The 17613-nt window shown below is 47.0% G+C and overlaps 1 protein-coding gene across 2 annotated transcripts in view; it reads right to left on the minus strand.

Moving 5' to 3' along the window:
• Positions 1 to 17613, minus strand: part of ITSN1 (intersectin 1) — a gene marked incomplete at its 3' end in the record, with an annotated part of 230302 nt that overhangs the window by 41379 nt on the left and 171310 nt on the right. The window contains exons 25-29 of one of the 2 annotated variants that reach the window (XM_082840316.1): positions 16660 to 16705; positions 14208 to 14329; positions 10691 to 10808; positions 8809 to 9000; positions 6983 to 8437 (exon numbers count right to left, since the gene is read on the minus strand). In XM_082840316.1, the coding sequence (XP_082696442.1) occupies positions 8436 to 8437; positions 8809 to 9000; positions 10691 to 10808; positions 14208 to 14329; positions 16660 to 16705 (480 nt within the window). Of the gene's footprint in view, positions 1 to 6982; positions 8438 to 8808; positions 9001 to 10690; positions 10809 to 14207; positions 14330 to 16659; positions 16706 to 17613 lie in introns of those variants that run through there. The other variant, XM_082840315.1, reaches the window with a different exon arrangement.

Raw genomic sequence — 17613 nt, forward strand, 5'->3', positions numbered from 1 at the left:
ACAGAGCAGGGAAAGATGGGGTGAGGGCATTCCAGCTGGGGCCCACCAGTGGCTACAGCTTAATGCAAGAATCTTGGAGAGGTGGTGAGGAAAGTGTGGTGATAGAAGGCCTGGCTGCGTAAGACTCGACGGGCAGGGCGGGGCCGGTGATGGGGGTCCATGGACCCGAGCGCACATACCACCTCCCCCGGACGTGCAGGCACACAGAACACTGGGAGGAAGACGAAGCTCAGGGAGGTTGAGTCGTGTGATCTACAAGGCAGGGAAAGGCTCCACGTCCATGCTGTCTGCCCAGCCAGGATGCCACAGTGGGGACCAGTGATGAAAGTGGACCTTTCTTTTTTTTCTGGCTGCATCACACGGCACGTGGGAACTTAGTTCCCCGACCAGGGATTGAACCCGTGCCCCCTGCACTGGAAGCGTGGAGTCTTAACCACTAGACCACCAGAGAAGTCCCAAAAGTGGACCTTTCCATCAAGTAATTTGGAGGTCAGAGGAGGCAGTTTTCAAGAGAGCCAGTTGGAAACCCACTGGGCCAACAGAAGCCCAGACTTCTGTTTAGGGTCATCATGGTGACCCAAAAGGTAGCAGAAGGAAATAGAAAGAACATTACACCAGGATGCTGGACACCTGCCTGGGACTTCACCTCTTTAAGCATCAGTATCTCCTCCTGGAAGCCAGAGTAGCTGCAGCCCCTGCACCTGCAACCCGTTCTGATGCCAGAAACGTGGAAGGTTTGTAGATGACAGAGGCCACTAATGGTGGTCCCGTCAGTAGCTCAGAAAGGAAGACCCTGGTTGGGGAAGGCTGAGCACAAATGGGCAAACAGGTAGGAATAAATGATGAGAGGGCAGGGCAGGGGCTGCGCATGGGCAGGAGAAGGGAGCAGGTCAAGCGGGGCCTCATGGACCAAATGCAAGATTTGGGTCATTATCCCAGGGACCTCCCTGGATGATTTTAAGCAGAATTAATTGGGTTTTTAAAATAGCTCTCTGCCCATGGTGTGGAGAAGAGGCTGGAAGATGGCAAGCATGGAGCAGGTACCGGGTAGAAGACTAGTGCATCCTTACGGGAGGAGCAGGAGAAACTCATCAACCCTTGGGGCCTTTGCACTGGCTGTTCCTGGGGCTTGGAATACGCTTCCCCTTGACGTTTGCATGCCGACTCTTTTTCTGCAGTCAGATCTCCACCCCTCCACGTTACCTCTCCAGAGAGGCCATCTGCTATAGCCCTGGCCTTCCGTAACACTTGTCCCAGTTCATCCACCGCTAGCTGAAACGATTCTGCTTATTTGTCTGCTGGTGGCCTCTTCCCGCTCGGAGAGCAGGCACCCTGTCTGCTGGGGTTTTGCTGAGCCCAGCCTCATCGCCTGGATCCATATTCCTCAGCTGAGATTCTCAAGGAAGTAGCGGGAAAGGAGTTGCTTGCTGGAAATCAGCATGCAGGCGGTGTCCTGAGCCTGTGATACAGTCAGGGGGGGAAAGGGACGGAGAGGAGGGACAGATGTACTTCTGCCCCTTGAGGATGGGGTAGGGTGAAGGTTCCTACCGGAGGTCACATCACCGGAGGATTCAGATGCATGGGGCCCTTCCCAAGGGGGCCTCAGAACCCCAAGGCAACGCCCCAGAGAGGAGAGGGGGCATCCTGGCTTTGCCTCCTGAGCTGGGGCAGACTGTAGGGCTTGCGGTCTGCTGGAGGCCCGGCAAAGAGGGCAGAGATGCCCAAGGCCCAAAGCTCTGGATCCTGAGAAGCATCTCAGGGTGTGCACAGGGGGGTAGGAGAGAATTAACCTCCAGTCTTCAAGTGTGCTGGGGGTGGTCGCTCTGGAGACAGTACCTTGGGGAAGCAGCTCCTAGTGATACACATCCCTTAGGCAAGCTACATGGTTGCTTTAAAAAACAACGAGCTTCTGGCATATTCGGGGGCTGAACGTTCCAATCTTTGCTGGCAAGAGAACACAAGGCCACAGAATGCAGTGATGAGAAATAAGGGACCCAGTGACTCAATGCCTGTGTGACAGGTTTATTGTGGAGCGCCGCATGGGCCTGCCAACACAGTCCACAGACGTGACATTTAAAGGCCTCGTGCATTCCACTGGCTCTGTTGGTCTCCCCACTGCCAACCAGCCGTGTGAAACCCAGGGCGGCTTCTCCCCCTCTGCCAGGACATCTGCCGAGACTGTGGCCCAAATCCCAAATGTCCCTGCACGTTTAGGGAGCACAGTAAGGTGTTTGAAAAAGCTGCTTGCTTTGACATGCGCCAGCCTCCTGCTAACTCAGAAGGGCCCCGATTTGCGCACAAATGAATGAGACGTCTGACAGTTTTCAGGGAAGCTGTCCAAGCTTTTTTCTCTGAAATCCCCATCTGCAAAAGCGTGTTTTCTGGAAGTCTTAAATGCACACAATCCTGTGCTGTCTGGGTTTAATGCAAGAAAACAGGAAGCCAGTTAAATGGATTCCGTGATGCTCACCGACCAGGCACAGATGCCTTTCCTCCTCAGCAACAGTAACAACAAAGCTAATATCTATTGGGAGCTTACTATCTGCTAGGTGTTATTATTATCTCTCCATATGTAAACGAGGAAAATGAAGCACAAAGAGGTTAAGTAATCTGCCCACGACCACACAACCAGTGAGGGGCAGAGCTGGGATTTGAACCCCTGCTCTGAACTGCCATCTTGTATGGCTTCCTAGCCTCTAAAAGGGCCCAGGATACAGTTATGTGGATCCCCCACGCTCCCCTCTACTATCTACCCAAATAGAATGTTCCAGGGAATTCCCTGGTGGTCCAGTGGTTAGGACTCGGCGCTTTCACTGCAGTGGGCCCAGGTTCAATCCCTGGTCAGGGAACTAAGATCCCACAAGCTGCACAGCACAGCCAAAAAAAAGAAAGAAAGAAAAGCAAGTGTTCCAAAATTTTAAGAGAAATGGAGTCAAATATTACACTAAACTTGTAGATAAGTTGTGTTATTATATATAGCGGCCAGGGAATGAAAATTGAGAAGCTACAGCAACACGTGTTCCTAGGTTGGTCCAGAGTGAGGGCAAGCCTGTGTCTTTGGAAAATCTGCCTGCAGTTGCAGTGAGAAGGACTACGGTTGAGGAAGCCAGTGGCGTCTTGAGCCCATGTGCTGAAAGGGGCAGCAATATGTTGGAATCCTTCCCTCCCATGGCAGCCCCAGGAGTGGGAGGACCACACAAGGGAAGGGGAACTCGCTCTCCATCTTTCCACAGATGCAGTCACTGATGATGTGGAGGTGGGTGGCTCTGAAGCCCTGGCAGAGATAGGGCTGCTCTTCTCAAATGCACAAGCCAGAGAGTCTGGGAGCTGCCTTTGAGAATGTCACTGTAGCTCCCAGACCGTCAGTGCCCTCAGCTACAAAGTGCAGGGCATGTGCCCAGTGTTCTCCAAGATTTCAACCTCCTCAAATAATCCCGGGGGGCAGGGGGTAGCACCTCTGCATGTACCTGCGGCCACCGTAGACCTTTTCCTATGTGGGGCCTGGACTGCAACGAAGTGGACTGGGACCAAAGGGGACTGTGTGTGGCAGGGACCGAGGGGGGAAGGGGCAGCTTGGGGCACATAAGGGGAGTCAAGTTGTTCAGTACTCTGAGTGAAGCAGCATCGTTGATGAAAAATGGCAGCTCAAAAGTGCCTTTCCCCCTCCTGTGTCAGTTAGGAGAAAATACACAGAGGAGACTCTGTCCAACTTTTAAAAACATGATGGGCTGGGTCAAAGGAAGGGATGCTTCCTCTTCGGAAGCTTGTGGCATCATCTGACATTATGTGCCAAGCAGATGTGGGAACAGCGGCTGTCAGCCTGTGCCAGGATCTTCGAGAGTGATACTTGTCTGCTTACTGGTGGTACTACGAGCTCACCATTCACCCACTGTTACCAAGCTACTGACGTGGGCATTTAAGTCACCTGTAAATCATTGTCTCTCTTTGTCTGTCTGTCTGTCTGTTTCTTTCTCTCTCTTTCTCTCTCACACACACACACACACACCCAGTTTGCTGACAACATAAAATAGTAACATCGTAGCTTCAAAGAGGTAGCATGCTTAACAGGAAGTTGCATTGATACAATTTTATAGCTGATTCTCATTTTCTACAAACAAAACCTTCAGTTTTTGTGACTCAAGTTATATTATTAAAAAATGCCCAGGGAGTTTTCAATGTCAAGAACAGAACCTTCCGAAGAGGCAATGGAAACCTTTGATATGGAATCACCACACACCAGGAAACATTTTGGAAGTCTGGTTTTTATGTGTGGAGTTTTCTTAAAGAAAGGCCCAAGAGAAGTTTGGCTGAAGTGAGATGTTCACATCAAGCTATCGTGATCCTTGACCTCATTATGTTTCCCTATCCTACCAGATCCAAAATATCAGACATTTTGAAGAAAGGGCTATTTTTCTGTGCAGTTTTGGGACTGTTGGCATTCCATGTCGTTTCCATAAAAATTCTCTTGGGTATTTTGGGAACTAAAAAGAATGAATAGGATTAACTTACAATTTTGCTAGAAGGAAAAATGAATATTCACTTTCTCTCATAAGTGATTTTCACTCTGCCAGGAAACAGGACTGACTGATTTGTTAGGCCTGTTCCCCAGATGAGACCCGGGCTGGCATGGAGACCTGGTCCAGACGCAGGGGAAGACGCCCTGGCATCCCGGTCCTCAGCCTCCTGCACTGACCAATGAGCGAGAGGCTTCAGGAGCAGCCCCTTCTAAGGAGACTGTTGCTCTCAGGAAGCTCACACCTAAAAGCGGAAGGGAACTGCAGAGACAGCCCGGCCTCTCCTCTCCTCTCCGGGGGTGATAGACTGCGACCCAAGAACCGGAAGTCGGTGCTTTCCTCTCATTCACTAGTTCCCGGTCCCACCCATTGGACAGGCATTCTTGAGCACCTACCCTAGTATGTGCCCGGAGATCATACAGTGTATTGGGTTGAACCACATGAAACTGCCGTTTTATAGGTCAGAAACAGGAGTACTGGCAAATACTTCATACAGTTAAACCCACCACTTCGAAGGTTTTCCTAAGCTAGTGTTAGCAGGTTTTTCTTCTGATGCCATCAGAGAAGGTGGAGAGGACCCAGTCACCACTTGCTAGGGGATCTGGGCCTACTTCCAGAACAGGGTGGACATGCAATGATGTAATACACTGTAACTTTACAGGGGGATGAATCCTTGCTTTAGATCGGCTTCTCCCAGATACCATTTTATGCAGAGGCAGCCTGGAGCTTGGGCCACGTGGCTGCCTTCAGCTATCTGGGTCCTGCTCTGCATGGGCGGGGCAGGCGGACACAGGAAAGCAAGTTGTCCTCTTCTTGTCCACGTGCCACTGGGGCAAAACTGTACCCAAAGTTCAGTCGCAAGTATATTCACCCAGAGCAACCAGGAGAGCATTACCCACAGCAGCCAGTGGGATGAGACCAGGGTTTCTCAACCTTGGTACTGGTGACACCTGGGGCCGGATCGCTGTGGCCCCAGGGGGACTGTTGCTGTGGGGGACCGTCCGGTGCACTGTAGGATGTTTAGCAGCATCCCCAGCCTCTACCCACTGGATGCCGTGGTCTTCCCTCCCTCTGGTTGAGGAGCACTGGGTCAGATGGCTACTCTACAATCCAGTGCAAACTGAATGATCTGGGAGGGGGAAAGAGCAGTTTCCTGGGGACCAACCTGTGTCAACAAACTCAGAACACAGCCTAGAGGGATGATCTACGGAGAGGGGCCTGGAGAGAGTTATAGAGAGTATTATAGAGCATTACCCACCTTGGCAACTGCATCCCTGCTAGCCGAGCTCAAGGCTGGAAACACTGACTTATACAGGTGAAGGGGTCCCGGCCAAGAGACCGCTCACAAGGGGGTGGGCTGGGGAACAGTGACAGGGATCTCTCCGCCCACCTCTGGGCCTCCGTGTGACATCTCTGCCTCAAACAGCCACTTCTCTTCCCGGCTTCATCCGGCTCCTACCCATCCTTCCGGTCTCAGCTTACACATCCCTTTCTCCTGGAAGGGTTCTCTGATCCCTCCCTTCAACGCCCTCCCCGCCCGGTTGGCTCTGGATGTCCTGCTCAGTGTTACCTGGCGTCCATATTTCTCCTAGCATAGAACGTATCACCTTAGCACACACACGCACACGCACACACCCACCCCACATATATTTATGTACAGATACTTATGCAGTAGTTTGGTTTTCTGCTTGTTCCTCCCATTAGAACATGAACTTCATGAGGACAGGGACCCTACTGTCCTCTGCTACTGACGGAGCAGCACGCTCTCCCCAGAACCCAGAGGGGCGTCCACACCCGATGGATCTCTCCCCCACAATATTTGGTGAATTGATGAAGGAAATCACTTTTCCACTGAATGGCAGGGGAGGACCAATACGTGAAGTTCCTGAACGGAATCAAGCACGTGGTCATCGTAGCCAACAGTTCCATCAACGTGTACACCAGTCTGTTTCTGCAAAGGCAACGAGACTGGAGTGTGCAAGGCAGAAACGGATGGAGAACAACAGTATGGAAGATGTGAAAGTTTCCGTATTTACCCACATCTGTATGTTCAACAGACCCTTATCGTGATATATCTTTTGGACAAATGTTTTATACTCTGAGTCACATCACACACCTGCCAATGTATCAGCACCATGTACCAAAAGCCCAATGAGACAGTTAAGCACGAAGCTGGGTGGTAGTTCTATTCTTCAAAACCAGTATTATGAGGGTTAACTGTTTGCAGATTGATCAGGGAGGGGTGGGTAGCAGGGGAAGAGGGAGGGCCATTCAAAGAAGACTCAGTGAGGCTCTCATGGTGTCTGTATCACAATGGACAGCAGGCCACCTGCTCACGTCCAGTCTGCTTGTTCCCCGTCACCACTGCCAGCTTCCAACATCAAGAACACAGAGACATTTCCATCTAACTTTTATATGAAGAATTTAATTATCTATACACATAACTAATTCAAAAGTTGTATTACAGTTGTTAAAGCCGCAGGTTTATATATTTATATATTTTACATTCATATCCATGAAAATACTGACGCGCCAGTGAATGAGGGGGAGTCCTCGTTCTCGGCACCATGTGAGTGGAGAAAGACCTCTACACAATCGCCAGCATGGAATCCCCAAGGGGAGAGACGTAGAAACAGAAGTTCACTACTGTTAAAAAGTCATTAGTAGAACCGCTAGGTTGTGCTTGAGGCTCCCTGCCCCCCGCCCCATTTTCTGTGCTGTCGGCAACGGCGTTTTTATTGAGAGCTTCCAACTAGTGTTTAAAAGACAAACATGGCTTCAGCTACAACATATCCAACACATTAACGGACCATGAGCTCCATTTCATGTTAATCTGTAGAAATTCCACAGTCTAGTTAAAAAATGTAAACATTGGAAATTAATTGCAGGGAGACTCCTATACATTCTTTCTTGTCAAGAAAATTACTTGTTCAAAATACGTCATTCCATGAAAAGTCACTGGAATAAAACTTGGTGTAACAGAGACTAAGGCGAGATTGTAGATATTATTGATCGTAACAACCTCAGTGGTGTTGTCTACGGATTTATGGTATGAAAACACGCAAAATTAAAAACCCAAAACAGAAAACACCAACTCAACCAGATAAATCTGAGACCGAACAAAAACACAGGTGCTTTCTCGTGTGGCTACAAGGTCACTGTGCAAAATAAAATTAATGTAATGTGATTAGAGCATCATACAAGATAACAGCTTTTGCCATGGAAAGAACTAATTTCTTATGTACAGGATGTATTATTACATGCTCAACAAGGTACATCTGATACACACAAACAAGCACAAAACAGCTTCTGTTTAATTGGCCTCGTTCTACACGTCTTTAAAACAGATATACTGAACTCCTCTGTACTTCTATAGTAGGGGGTCAAAAACCCAAACGACACAATTTAGTTGGTAACACTGGACAAAATGAAAAAAATACATCGAGTCTCAGATTTATGGACATTTGGAACATTTTTTAATAGCACATGCAGCATTCCTTGATAGTGGGTCTTTTTGCAAAACCAAAATAGCAAAGAAGTAATTCATTTTTTTTTATTAAAAGGCTAAGATATTTATTTTAAAATAATTTGAAAACTATTGGAAGCACCTGTGCAAAGGTGGGGGGAAGTCAATTTGAGTCACTAGGAAAGCCACAAAAGGACCCACTACCCTGTGTATTTTTGTAATTTTTTTGCTTCTATCTGTGCAAGTAATAACTCAACATTGCCATCACATGCAACTAAGGTAAAATGAGGTAAACTGCTCTGCAGTGAGTTCTTCTACTCAGAAGGCAGTAGGTGATCATGCTGGAAGTCACATGATCAAGGCTGCATCTCCCATCATCCCTCTGGGCAGTGATATGGGATAGTGGGTCTCTTTGAGGACTTTCAAGCCTGAGGGGGGGATGGACAACATATGATTCCTAGAAAAAGGAGGAAAACAACACATAAGCAAAACAAAACAATGAGCAAAATTCAAGCTAGGAAAATGAGTCAGGCATGTAAACAGCATGGTGCCAAAATGATTAAAAAGAAAAAAAAAAGGAAAAGGGGGGGAGGGAAGGGAGGGGACATGCTACAGAAGGAATGATTTTTTTTTAAAGAAACAAAACAAAACAAAAACCCCACGAGATAAAGTCTTGCATTACAGAAGGTCTTCAAAGAGACTGTTGCGAATGCAGCAATGGTCTAGCTTTAAGTTCTGCAAACAAAGCTCAGCAGAATCAGAGCAATGCTGCATGTTTCACCATGAGACACCAGAGAGGAGAGGCAACCGAGGCACCAGGGCACTTACATTGCTGGCTGGGGTCCATGTCTGTGGTCAGCTTCACGTAATTGGACGGGAAGAGCCCCACTTGCCCGTGGACTTCTCCTTTCCACCAGTCGGGGTCCTCCTTGTTGAGGACGTTGATGATCTGGCCCTTGTTGAAGGCCAGCTCGTCGTCATTCTGCGCGGTGTAATCGTACATCCCGATCACCTGGCACACTGCAGGAGACAGGCCAGGTGAGGGGCGGCGGCACACCTGCGTGGCTCGCGGGACGGGCTACCTGGGGGTATTAGGTACTCTCGTGTCTCATCTGTGTCCTTTCCGAAGAGGACAGAAGTAAGTGGAGGGCTCTGATGGGCTTTGTGTAGTGGGGGCAGTAGAGGAAGACGGAGGATTGAAAACCAAGACGACAGCAAAAATGTCAGACCAAGCCTTGAGTTTCTATAATATCTTCCTCTTTTACACGTTTAGTTGTCAGCAGAAAATGTACAGTGATAACTGAAAGCTTCCATGGAATCATTTCTATTTGAGTGCAGCGGCACTCCTTCAAAATGCTGACTCTGAACATTGGCCCAACTTCACACACAGCTGCATATCATGGGGACTTCACTGTTGCTCTTTATTTCTTTTGTCTTTTGTTTTTTTTTTTTAAGGTGGAAGGTAATTATCATCTGACCTCCAAAAAGTTCGGCTCTTAGTGAAAAGTAAAATCAGTGTTTTATTCTGCTGTACCTTTGTGTCTGAAAATTTTTTCTCAAAGAAACACACAATTTCCACATTCAAGAACAATTTTTCTTTTCTCATTTTCCCCTCAAAACTATAGGAGGTTACACTGCCTTTATGCCCTGGCATTTTTACACTTCAGATAAAGTTTGCCTAGTTAGGTTTTACCCCCAGTTAATCTTTCCTAACCAACCTCTATACAGTCTCAGGCTTTAAAGATGCTCCAGCTAATCCAATCACCTCAGCAAACTATTTCTGCGCATTTTAACCAACCTGATGAAGCGGACGCCGCCAGGCCTCCCCAAGGGAGAGGAGATCCAGCTGGTACCACACCCCTCTGCCCACATGAGGCCACGGCTCAAGCAAAGGGGCCCAGCTGTGGTTGGGAACCAGTCACAGTGTTGGCCAGTCCTTTCATTTCTTGCAAAGGCTGCCAGGTTTTAATCTGATTTCGCTGGGGATGTACAGCATAGACATTTAACCACAAGGTACTGGAATGAAAATTCTGCATTTTCCACAAGTGCCACCCAAGCACTGATGGCTTAAAGACCTAAAGCAGAAGTCTGCTCCCCTAACCTCGCCCATCTCAACTATTACCGAAGCATCTAATTTGGTCTCTTCAATCAGAAAACAGCCAACCATCTAAGCTGCCGAGCCTCTGTTCCTTTTTAGCCCTTTAGGAGAGCGTGTATAACATCCTGTCCATTAAGCGCAGCCCCTGTGTTCACAGGAAATGTTGCAGGGGAGCTATTCCAGTCTCAACTGAGCGGCACATTACAACCAACAGAGCCCTGGGGCCTCCCAGCTCAATCTCCTGACCTATTTAGACCCCGGCCATTTATTTTTAGGAGGCCCTTTTTGTCCCCTCGCCCCCTAGCCCAAATTCCAATTTAAATAGCTGGAAGGAAATCAAGAGAAAAATCTGGCTTCAATGGCATAGCATTCAGGGCCCCTTTAGGAAGCCGGTTCCAACAAGGGCTCTGTTGTACCCAGCACAGCAAAGCTGCTTCGATACTTGGTCCTTTTGAAAAACATACTCCATATCACATTAGCTGGGTGTCAGCCCCAGCAAGTACAAGAAGCGCTTACAGCCAGTGTGAAAGACAATCTAAGCTAAAAAAATTGAGTGGAAAGGCTACCATGACGCATAGACCATTTTCTGAGCAGAGAGTATAAGCTGCTTACCTGCTGGGAATGCTGCGGGTTTAGGTGGCTCTGTTGGAGTGATTTTGCTCATCCCAGGGCTTAAAAGTTTGACATAGTTAGCAGGGAACCAGCCTATCTGGCGCTTTTTCCCACGTGCCTAATAACAAAAAATTACATTACAATGTTTCAAAGGTTCATGTTCTTTCATGTTATACTTTGCACTTATACCAAGTTTACATATAACTGAAAAACAAATGACATCAATAGTAGAATCTACAGATTACTGTATTACAAAATGAAAACATGCCAGCTAAAATTCAAATTGTGGCAGCTATCAATCAGCAAAGCCTAGAATGTTCTGGCATGGGCTGGACTGTGTGGATCACAGAGTACAATGTAGTATGTACAGGATGGGAAACTCTGCTCATTTAACAGCTCTCAGCTGTCATTTTCAGGTAATGTAGAGATTATGGTTTATGCCAATGCTATATATGGATTTTAGGAATGATAATAATGGCAGTCAACACGTGCTGGGTGCCTTTTATGAGCCAGGCCTGTGCTAAGCACCTTATCTGCATTTACCTACACAACAATTCCAGAAGGATAATACTATTACTATTTCCGTTTCCCACTATTACTATTCCTAGTTCCCAGATAAAAAGAGTAAGGCTCAGAAAAGTTAAGTGACAATCTCAAGGTTACAGGCTAATCAGTGGCAGGCCAAGATTCACAGTCACATCTGCGATCTTCTTATGGAGAATAACTGTACATATACAAGATGACATACACGCAATATGTGGAGGACACAAGGAGTCTAAACTTCACCTTGTTTTCAAAAGCCATCAGGCTTATGTGATGGATCAGCCACATTTTCCACCACCATTCCTGCCTCCTTCACTTTTATCTAATTCTACACAAAATCCATTCATTGAGTGTTTACATGCCGGGAGTTGTTGGAAGGGGATAGTATATGACACAGAGGAACTTATAATGAAGTTGGCGAACGAAGACTTGCACTCCTGACACAATTCCATGAGATGAAGACTCTAGTTAGGGATGATGATAAGTGTTATAACTACCCTTCTGCACATCACCAGGAGCAGAGAACTTAACTTACAGCACGTATACACACACACACACACACACACACACACACACACACACCCTCTAGAAGCAAGGCTTTGATAAAAACAGCTGCCTTTGGGGACAGGGTGGGAGGGAGACATTTGAATTCCCTTTCGTAATTTTAATTAATTAATTAATTTATTTTCTGGGGGTCACGACACGCAGCATGTGGGATCTTAGCTCCCCGACCAGGGACTGTACCCGCGCCCCGTGCAGTGGAAGCACGGAGTTTTAACCACTGGACCGCCAGGGAAGTCCCTTGTAATTTTAAAATTTGAAACCATGTGAATATCTTACCTATTCCCAAAATAAGGAAATAAAATTAAGAGAAAAGGAAACTTCCCACCATCTTACCTCTGCCCTCTCATCTGATCCAGTTTATCAAGAGGGATACTTCTGGGTTACTTTTAGAATGCTGATCAAATTTCACTTTCCTTGGAGTCATAGATTTCATGCCCTTGGCTCAAGGACTAAAGTTCTAATCCACTGTTAATCCACCAATGGTTGAAGCCACTCCTTTAAAAGCTCCCCCATGTTAATCTATTGAGCATATACTGCCATAGGTCTCACAACAACTCCACCATTTCTCCCATCCCTGCAGCTTCACAAGGGCGGAACACAGAGCTCACTGGCCATTTCTTCATTTGTGTATCCACAGGGGAGAAGGGCTGGTGAAAGCACCAGAAGCCCCCCTGGGCACGGCAATTATGGATTGCAAGAGCCACTCAGGACTCTCTTTTGAGCAAGGTACAAGGAACGTGATGATGAAAAAATACGGTTTCTGCCTTCAAAGAGCTGATAGCCTACAAGAGGAAGTAAGAAATATGCATGGAAGTAATAATATCCACATCAGCACTAAATACCAAGAGTGGTGCAGGCATCGGGGCCACCACGGTTCACGGGAAGAAGACGTCGCTTCTGGTGGGATGGTCACAGAAAGCTTCCGGAAGAAGTGGGATTTGGCCGGCTCTTGAACGGGGGAGAGGTGGAGATGACCATGTGGGGAGGCGCTGTGGGCAAAGGCAGTGAGGCATCGGGGTCTGAGGGTTGCTGCTTGTTTTCAAGAGAGCAAATCACCGAATGAGGCTGGAGTAGAGATGTCGCTGTGAGAGGTCAGACTGGTAAGACAGATGCTGGAAGGGGAAGAGGGCATCTGAGGGGAGTCTTGGCCAGCAGGCTGATAAGGAGGGCCAGTGGGGACACCCCCTTTTGTAAAAAAATTTTTTATTGGGGTATAGTTGTTTTACAATGTTGTGTTAGTTTCTACTGTACATCGAAGTGGAGTTCTCTGTGCTATACACAGGTTCTTATTAGTTATCTATTTTAGTACATATTACTGTATGTATGTCAAGGGGACACCCCTTAAGTCTTCAGAACAGGGGAGTCACATATGGATGGGAAAGCCAATGAGGTGGCAACTCTCTACAAGAAATGAGACCCACCGGTCTGAGGAAGGCCTCCTCCTACCCAGTGAAGGAAGAGACATATTAAAAGGGGGAGTGGAGGGCATTCCCTGCCAGTCCAGCGGTTAGGACTTGGCGCCCTCACTGCCGGGGCTTGGGTTCAATCCCTGGTCGGGGAACTAAGATCCTGTGAGCCATGCAGCCAAAACACTCAATCACTTAAAAAAAAATTAGAAAAAAAAAAGGGGAGGGGGGGTGGATTCCAGGACCCCAATGGAATCCTAAGCCAATAAACTGTGTCTCGTCCTCCCTGCTCGATAGGGCTTTTATGGCTGCCCACCAGCAAGCTCCCAGGGGAACTTTTGCCTTTGGGTACTCCAGGCTGTGCCTTCTATTCCAGCCAAGATACATTTCTTCAGTCCACCAGCTCACTCTTCACTCTCCGGCACTTCAGTTTTTAATTAGCTGCACAGAAAGGTGCTGTATTTCTGTACCTCACCACAACATAGACCTTTGCCTTCCTGACCAAGGTTTGCCTTGACAGAATGATGAATTGAGGACACACAAACACACACACACACACACACACACACACACACACACACACACACACACACACACACACAGGAACTAAAACTGTTGTGCTGTACAGATGTGGCTTTGAATGCAAAGGCTACTCTGGTACCACACCTTACAGCACCGCTCATGGAAAGCTCCGCTCCTACAACGCTGTGACTTAAGGATGACTGTCATGAATTCTCACTATCCCACCACTCACTGTCTGAACTCAAGAATCCAATAGATTTAGATACATCTTCAGAAGAATTCTTAGCTCTCACAATTCTGTTCCTGGCTGCCCAAAGCTTAGGAACCAAATGGATTCAGATAACATGGCATCTCTCACTACACAAACGCAGGATTTAGGTGGTGCAGGGTTATCTGTACTTTGCAACGAAATGGTGTCCCTTTGAGATCTTGCATATTGAAATTTGGGCAGAGAATTTTAAACAAATGGAAAAGACACTGACTTGCAGCTCTCCTTCCCACCATCCACCTGGGTTCTTTTTTCGGATCAAAATCAGCTGACCAGGGGCCAGGGTAAGCTGCTCGGGACCAGTAGCAGTGTAGGACGCAATAACCTGGGCAATTTCTGGAAAACAAGACCAAACATAGCAGTGCACCATTAGAGTCAGGAAAAGGAGAGCCTAAGAAGACACAGCCACCTCCCAGGGTCACGGGTCAACATCGTCAAAGCCGGTGTACGGGCCAGTTTTCTACTAAACGAAGAAGTCTCGGTGGCCCTTCTTTGACCACACGGCAAATGCAGTATTCAGGAGCTGGGCTTGCCTTCCAGTTCTGCCCAGTCTGCTCGAGGACCCCCTCATCTCTCAGAACGTACCAACTTGCCTCCACAACCTCCCACTCTCCCCCAAGTCCGCACCCTACCCCCACTGCCCCAATTCCCAAGAACACCCCGATGCAGCAGCTGGGCCTCATTCATCCCCAACTGCCCTCTGCCCTCACACAGTGCTGATTATTATTAGCACATGGTCCAGTCAAGGATGGTTGAGCGAATCAAGGAACTCAAGTGAACCTTTTCCACCTGCCAAGTACAGTAGAAAGAGAAATCTGTTTTCTTCAGAAACCACCAGGAGTGTGCACTAGCTAATTTCTTTCTATGTTACGACTTTCTTTAGACTCTCTCTTCTACCCACAAGCCCATTTTCTTTGAGGCTCACATTTTGAGGGTGATCCCTGAATATCAGGTAGGAATCACATCAATGTAAGTTTACTTCTTTTTACTTCAAGTTAGAGGATGATCCTGCAGTCAAGAGGAGGGATTTTATGCAAAACAATAATTCAGCACAGAAAACAAAAAATGTAAACAGTTCTGTACTTTTCCTGAATGTGAACAGTCTCATGGGAAAAATTCCAACAGTACCACAGACCAGGCTCTGAAAAGTACATTTCTCCTGGCACAGGAGTTCAACTACGAAAGGACAAAATCCTCCTCTGACCGAATGCTGGTGTATCCGCAGCGACGGCCTTGTGAACTTCTAGACGCAAGACAGAACAGATTGTTCTATTCCTCTCCACTCTCTCCCCATCATAACTGTTCTTGAAAGAAAGAGATGAAGAAAGAAGGAATGAAGTAAAGACAGACAGACAGAAGGAAAGAGGTGAAAGGCCCATGCTCCTGCTTCCCTGAAGGCACATTAGCCCCCTAGGACCCTGTTCTGTAATAGGTGGCCACCAGGCTAGGAGCACCAGGTCGTCCTGGTGCGGGCTGGCCCTGACACATGCATCCCAGAGCTCAGGCGAAGCGAGAAAGAGCCCAGCGTACACATACGTGGGCTCCACTGAGAGCTCAAGCTGGGAAATCTGTGCTGGGGATGAGAATTCTCCCCCAACATGCCAAGGACTAGTTCTAAACTCCACGAGTTTTCCATTTGGAAAAGATCCAAATCAGTGCCCGATTTGGCCCCTGATGTCCCTGCTCCTCAAAGGACCTGGCAGGCGTAGCCAGCGACCTGCCCTGACACTCTTTTCTGTCTTTTCCAGCTTTTTTGAGCAGCTCGCTGGTTTCAGTGCAAAGTTAAGCCCCTCTGGACCCTTTGGAATGACAATTCAAAATGTAGCATACTCCTGGTTAAAACAGACATTTGACCGGGGTGGTCCAACATCTGAGTCAGACTAAAATCCTACAACTGCCTAAAAACCCACCTTTCCTTGCCAGGTAAGCCCATTTGGAGCTGAGCACCAGACACAGATACACATCCCTGTCAGCACTGCGGTGACTCTTTCAACCTGTAATTTCTTAAGGCTGTAATAGCACAAAAGCTCAAATGACCTAGAGAGGAAGACAGGCCATACAACCGTATGATTTCACATCTGCTTCTTTCTTCTTTCAGGCTTGTATGTATAGAATATGTGATTTTGTTTAAATAAACTAAAACACTCTGAGTTCAGAGGGATGACTGTGATTTTTGTACCTTCACCGTGTACCTGAGGAAAACCACCCAATGGCTTCTAAATTAATAGGACCTGCACTCTGATAATACGTGTTGCTCTCTCATCTCCTCCGTTATTTATGTCCTGGGACTAAATATGCTTCCAGGAAACAAACAAGGGCTTCCTGAACCTAACGAGAGGAGGACTAAGCAGCTGCTGACCCCAAATCCTACAGGTTCATGCATTATAACTTCCCACCATCTTGCCTGAATTATTTCTTCACATCCCAAGAGAACATTGTCTGGTAATGTCCCTACTCTCCATGTGTGAGGCAACAGCCACATTTCATAACCATCTATAAATACATTATTAATGGATTCCAAGGAAAGGATCTCCTCCAACCACTCTTCGGACAGATTCTTTTGTCTTTTCTTTTTTAAGGCTTCTGGCCCCAATAAACAAAGATTGGGAGCAACTATCAATTACATTTAAAATATTGAAAAATAAGCATCAGGGTTTGTCACTTACCAGGTTTTTTTCCTAAACTCCCTGTTTTCCCAGCAGTTCCAGAGCCCTTAAAACAGAGCAGAAGGTCTCATTTGCATACTGAAGAGTTTTGGTCAAGCAACTTAAAAAACGATTAATGATGACACAAACCCGCTTGAGCCCCTAAATTCCCCTTTTCATTCCGGGGAAACATAGCATTGTATCTCCTGACATTATGATCTGTATCAAGGAAAACATGGGGCGAAATAAGTACTTTAAAAGCATGTAGCTTTTACTCTCTTCTTAAGAGAAAAATTAGCAAAGTAAGTGGCATTGTAGGACCCCAGAGGGCTCAGGTATTGACTGTGTGTAACATGGGCGCATCCTGTCCCTGGGTCAGGTGAAACAGGGGCTGCCCCGCCAGGAAGACTGTTAGTCTACAGCCTAAACACTAAGCTCATGCTTGATGTCCAAATGGTTAATTATTAAACACTTCACACATAATAAATGTACAGAGACTATAATAGACATCCATGAGGGCAATGGATGTCTATTATAGTCTCCATATACTAGAGACTAAATATGTGAAAATATTAATATTATTAATATTTTAATTAAATTAATATTAACAATACATGGAAATATTAATATTTTGGTACATTTGCTTTAGGGCTTTCTTTTTTTTTAAAGAAGGAAAACAGTACAGTGGCAATTCAAACACCCCTTCCCCCATCCCATTATCCAAAGAGGCAGCCACTCTCCTGTATATCCTTTCTACCCAAACCTTAACACTGTTTAAACACTGAAATTTCTCTTGTAATGCTGGACACACAGCCCATAGAAGCAGACCATTTTTTTCCCCAACTACTAAGTGCTTCAAAAGTGCTCTGGGGTTGAATTCCTTCATAGACACTCATGGAATTTTAAACCAGCTGAGCAAGCCAAGCCAGCAGAGACTCAGCTGGGACAGGGGCCAGGCCGTAATCTGTCCTTGCA

The sequence above is a fragment of the Leucopleurus acutus genome (assembly GCF_964270905.1).
Source record: "Leucopleurus acutus genome assembly, chromosome: 5".
Lineage (NCBI taxonomy): Eukaryota > Metazoa > Chordata > Mammalia > Artiodactyla > Delphinidae > Leucopleurus > Leucopleurus acutus.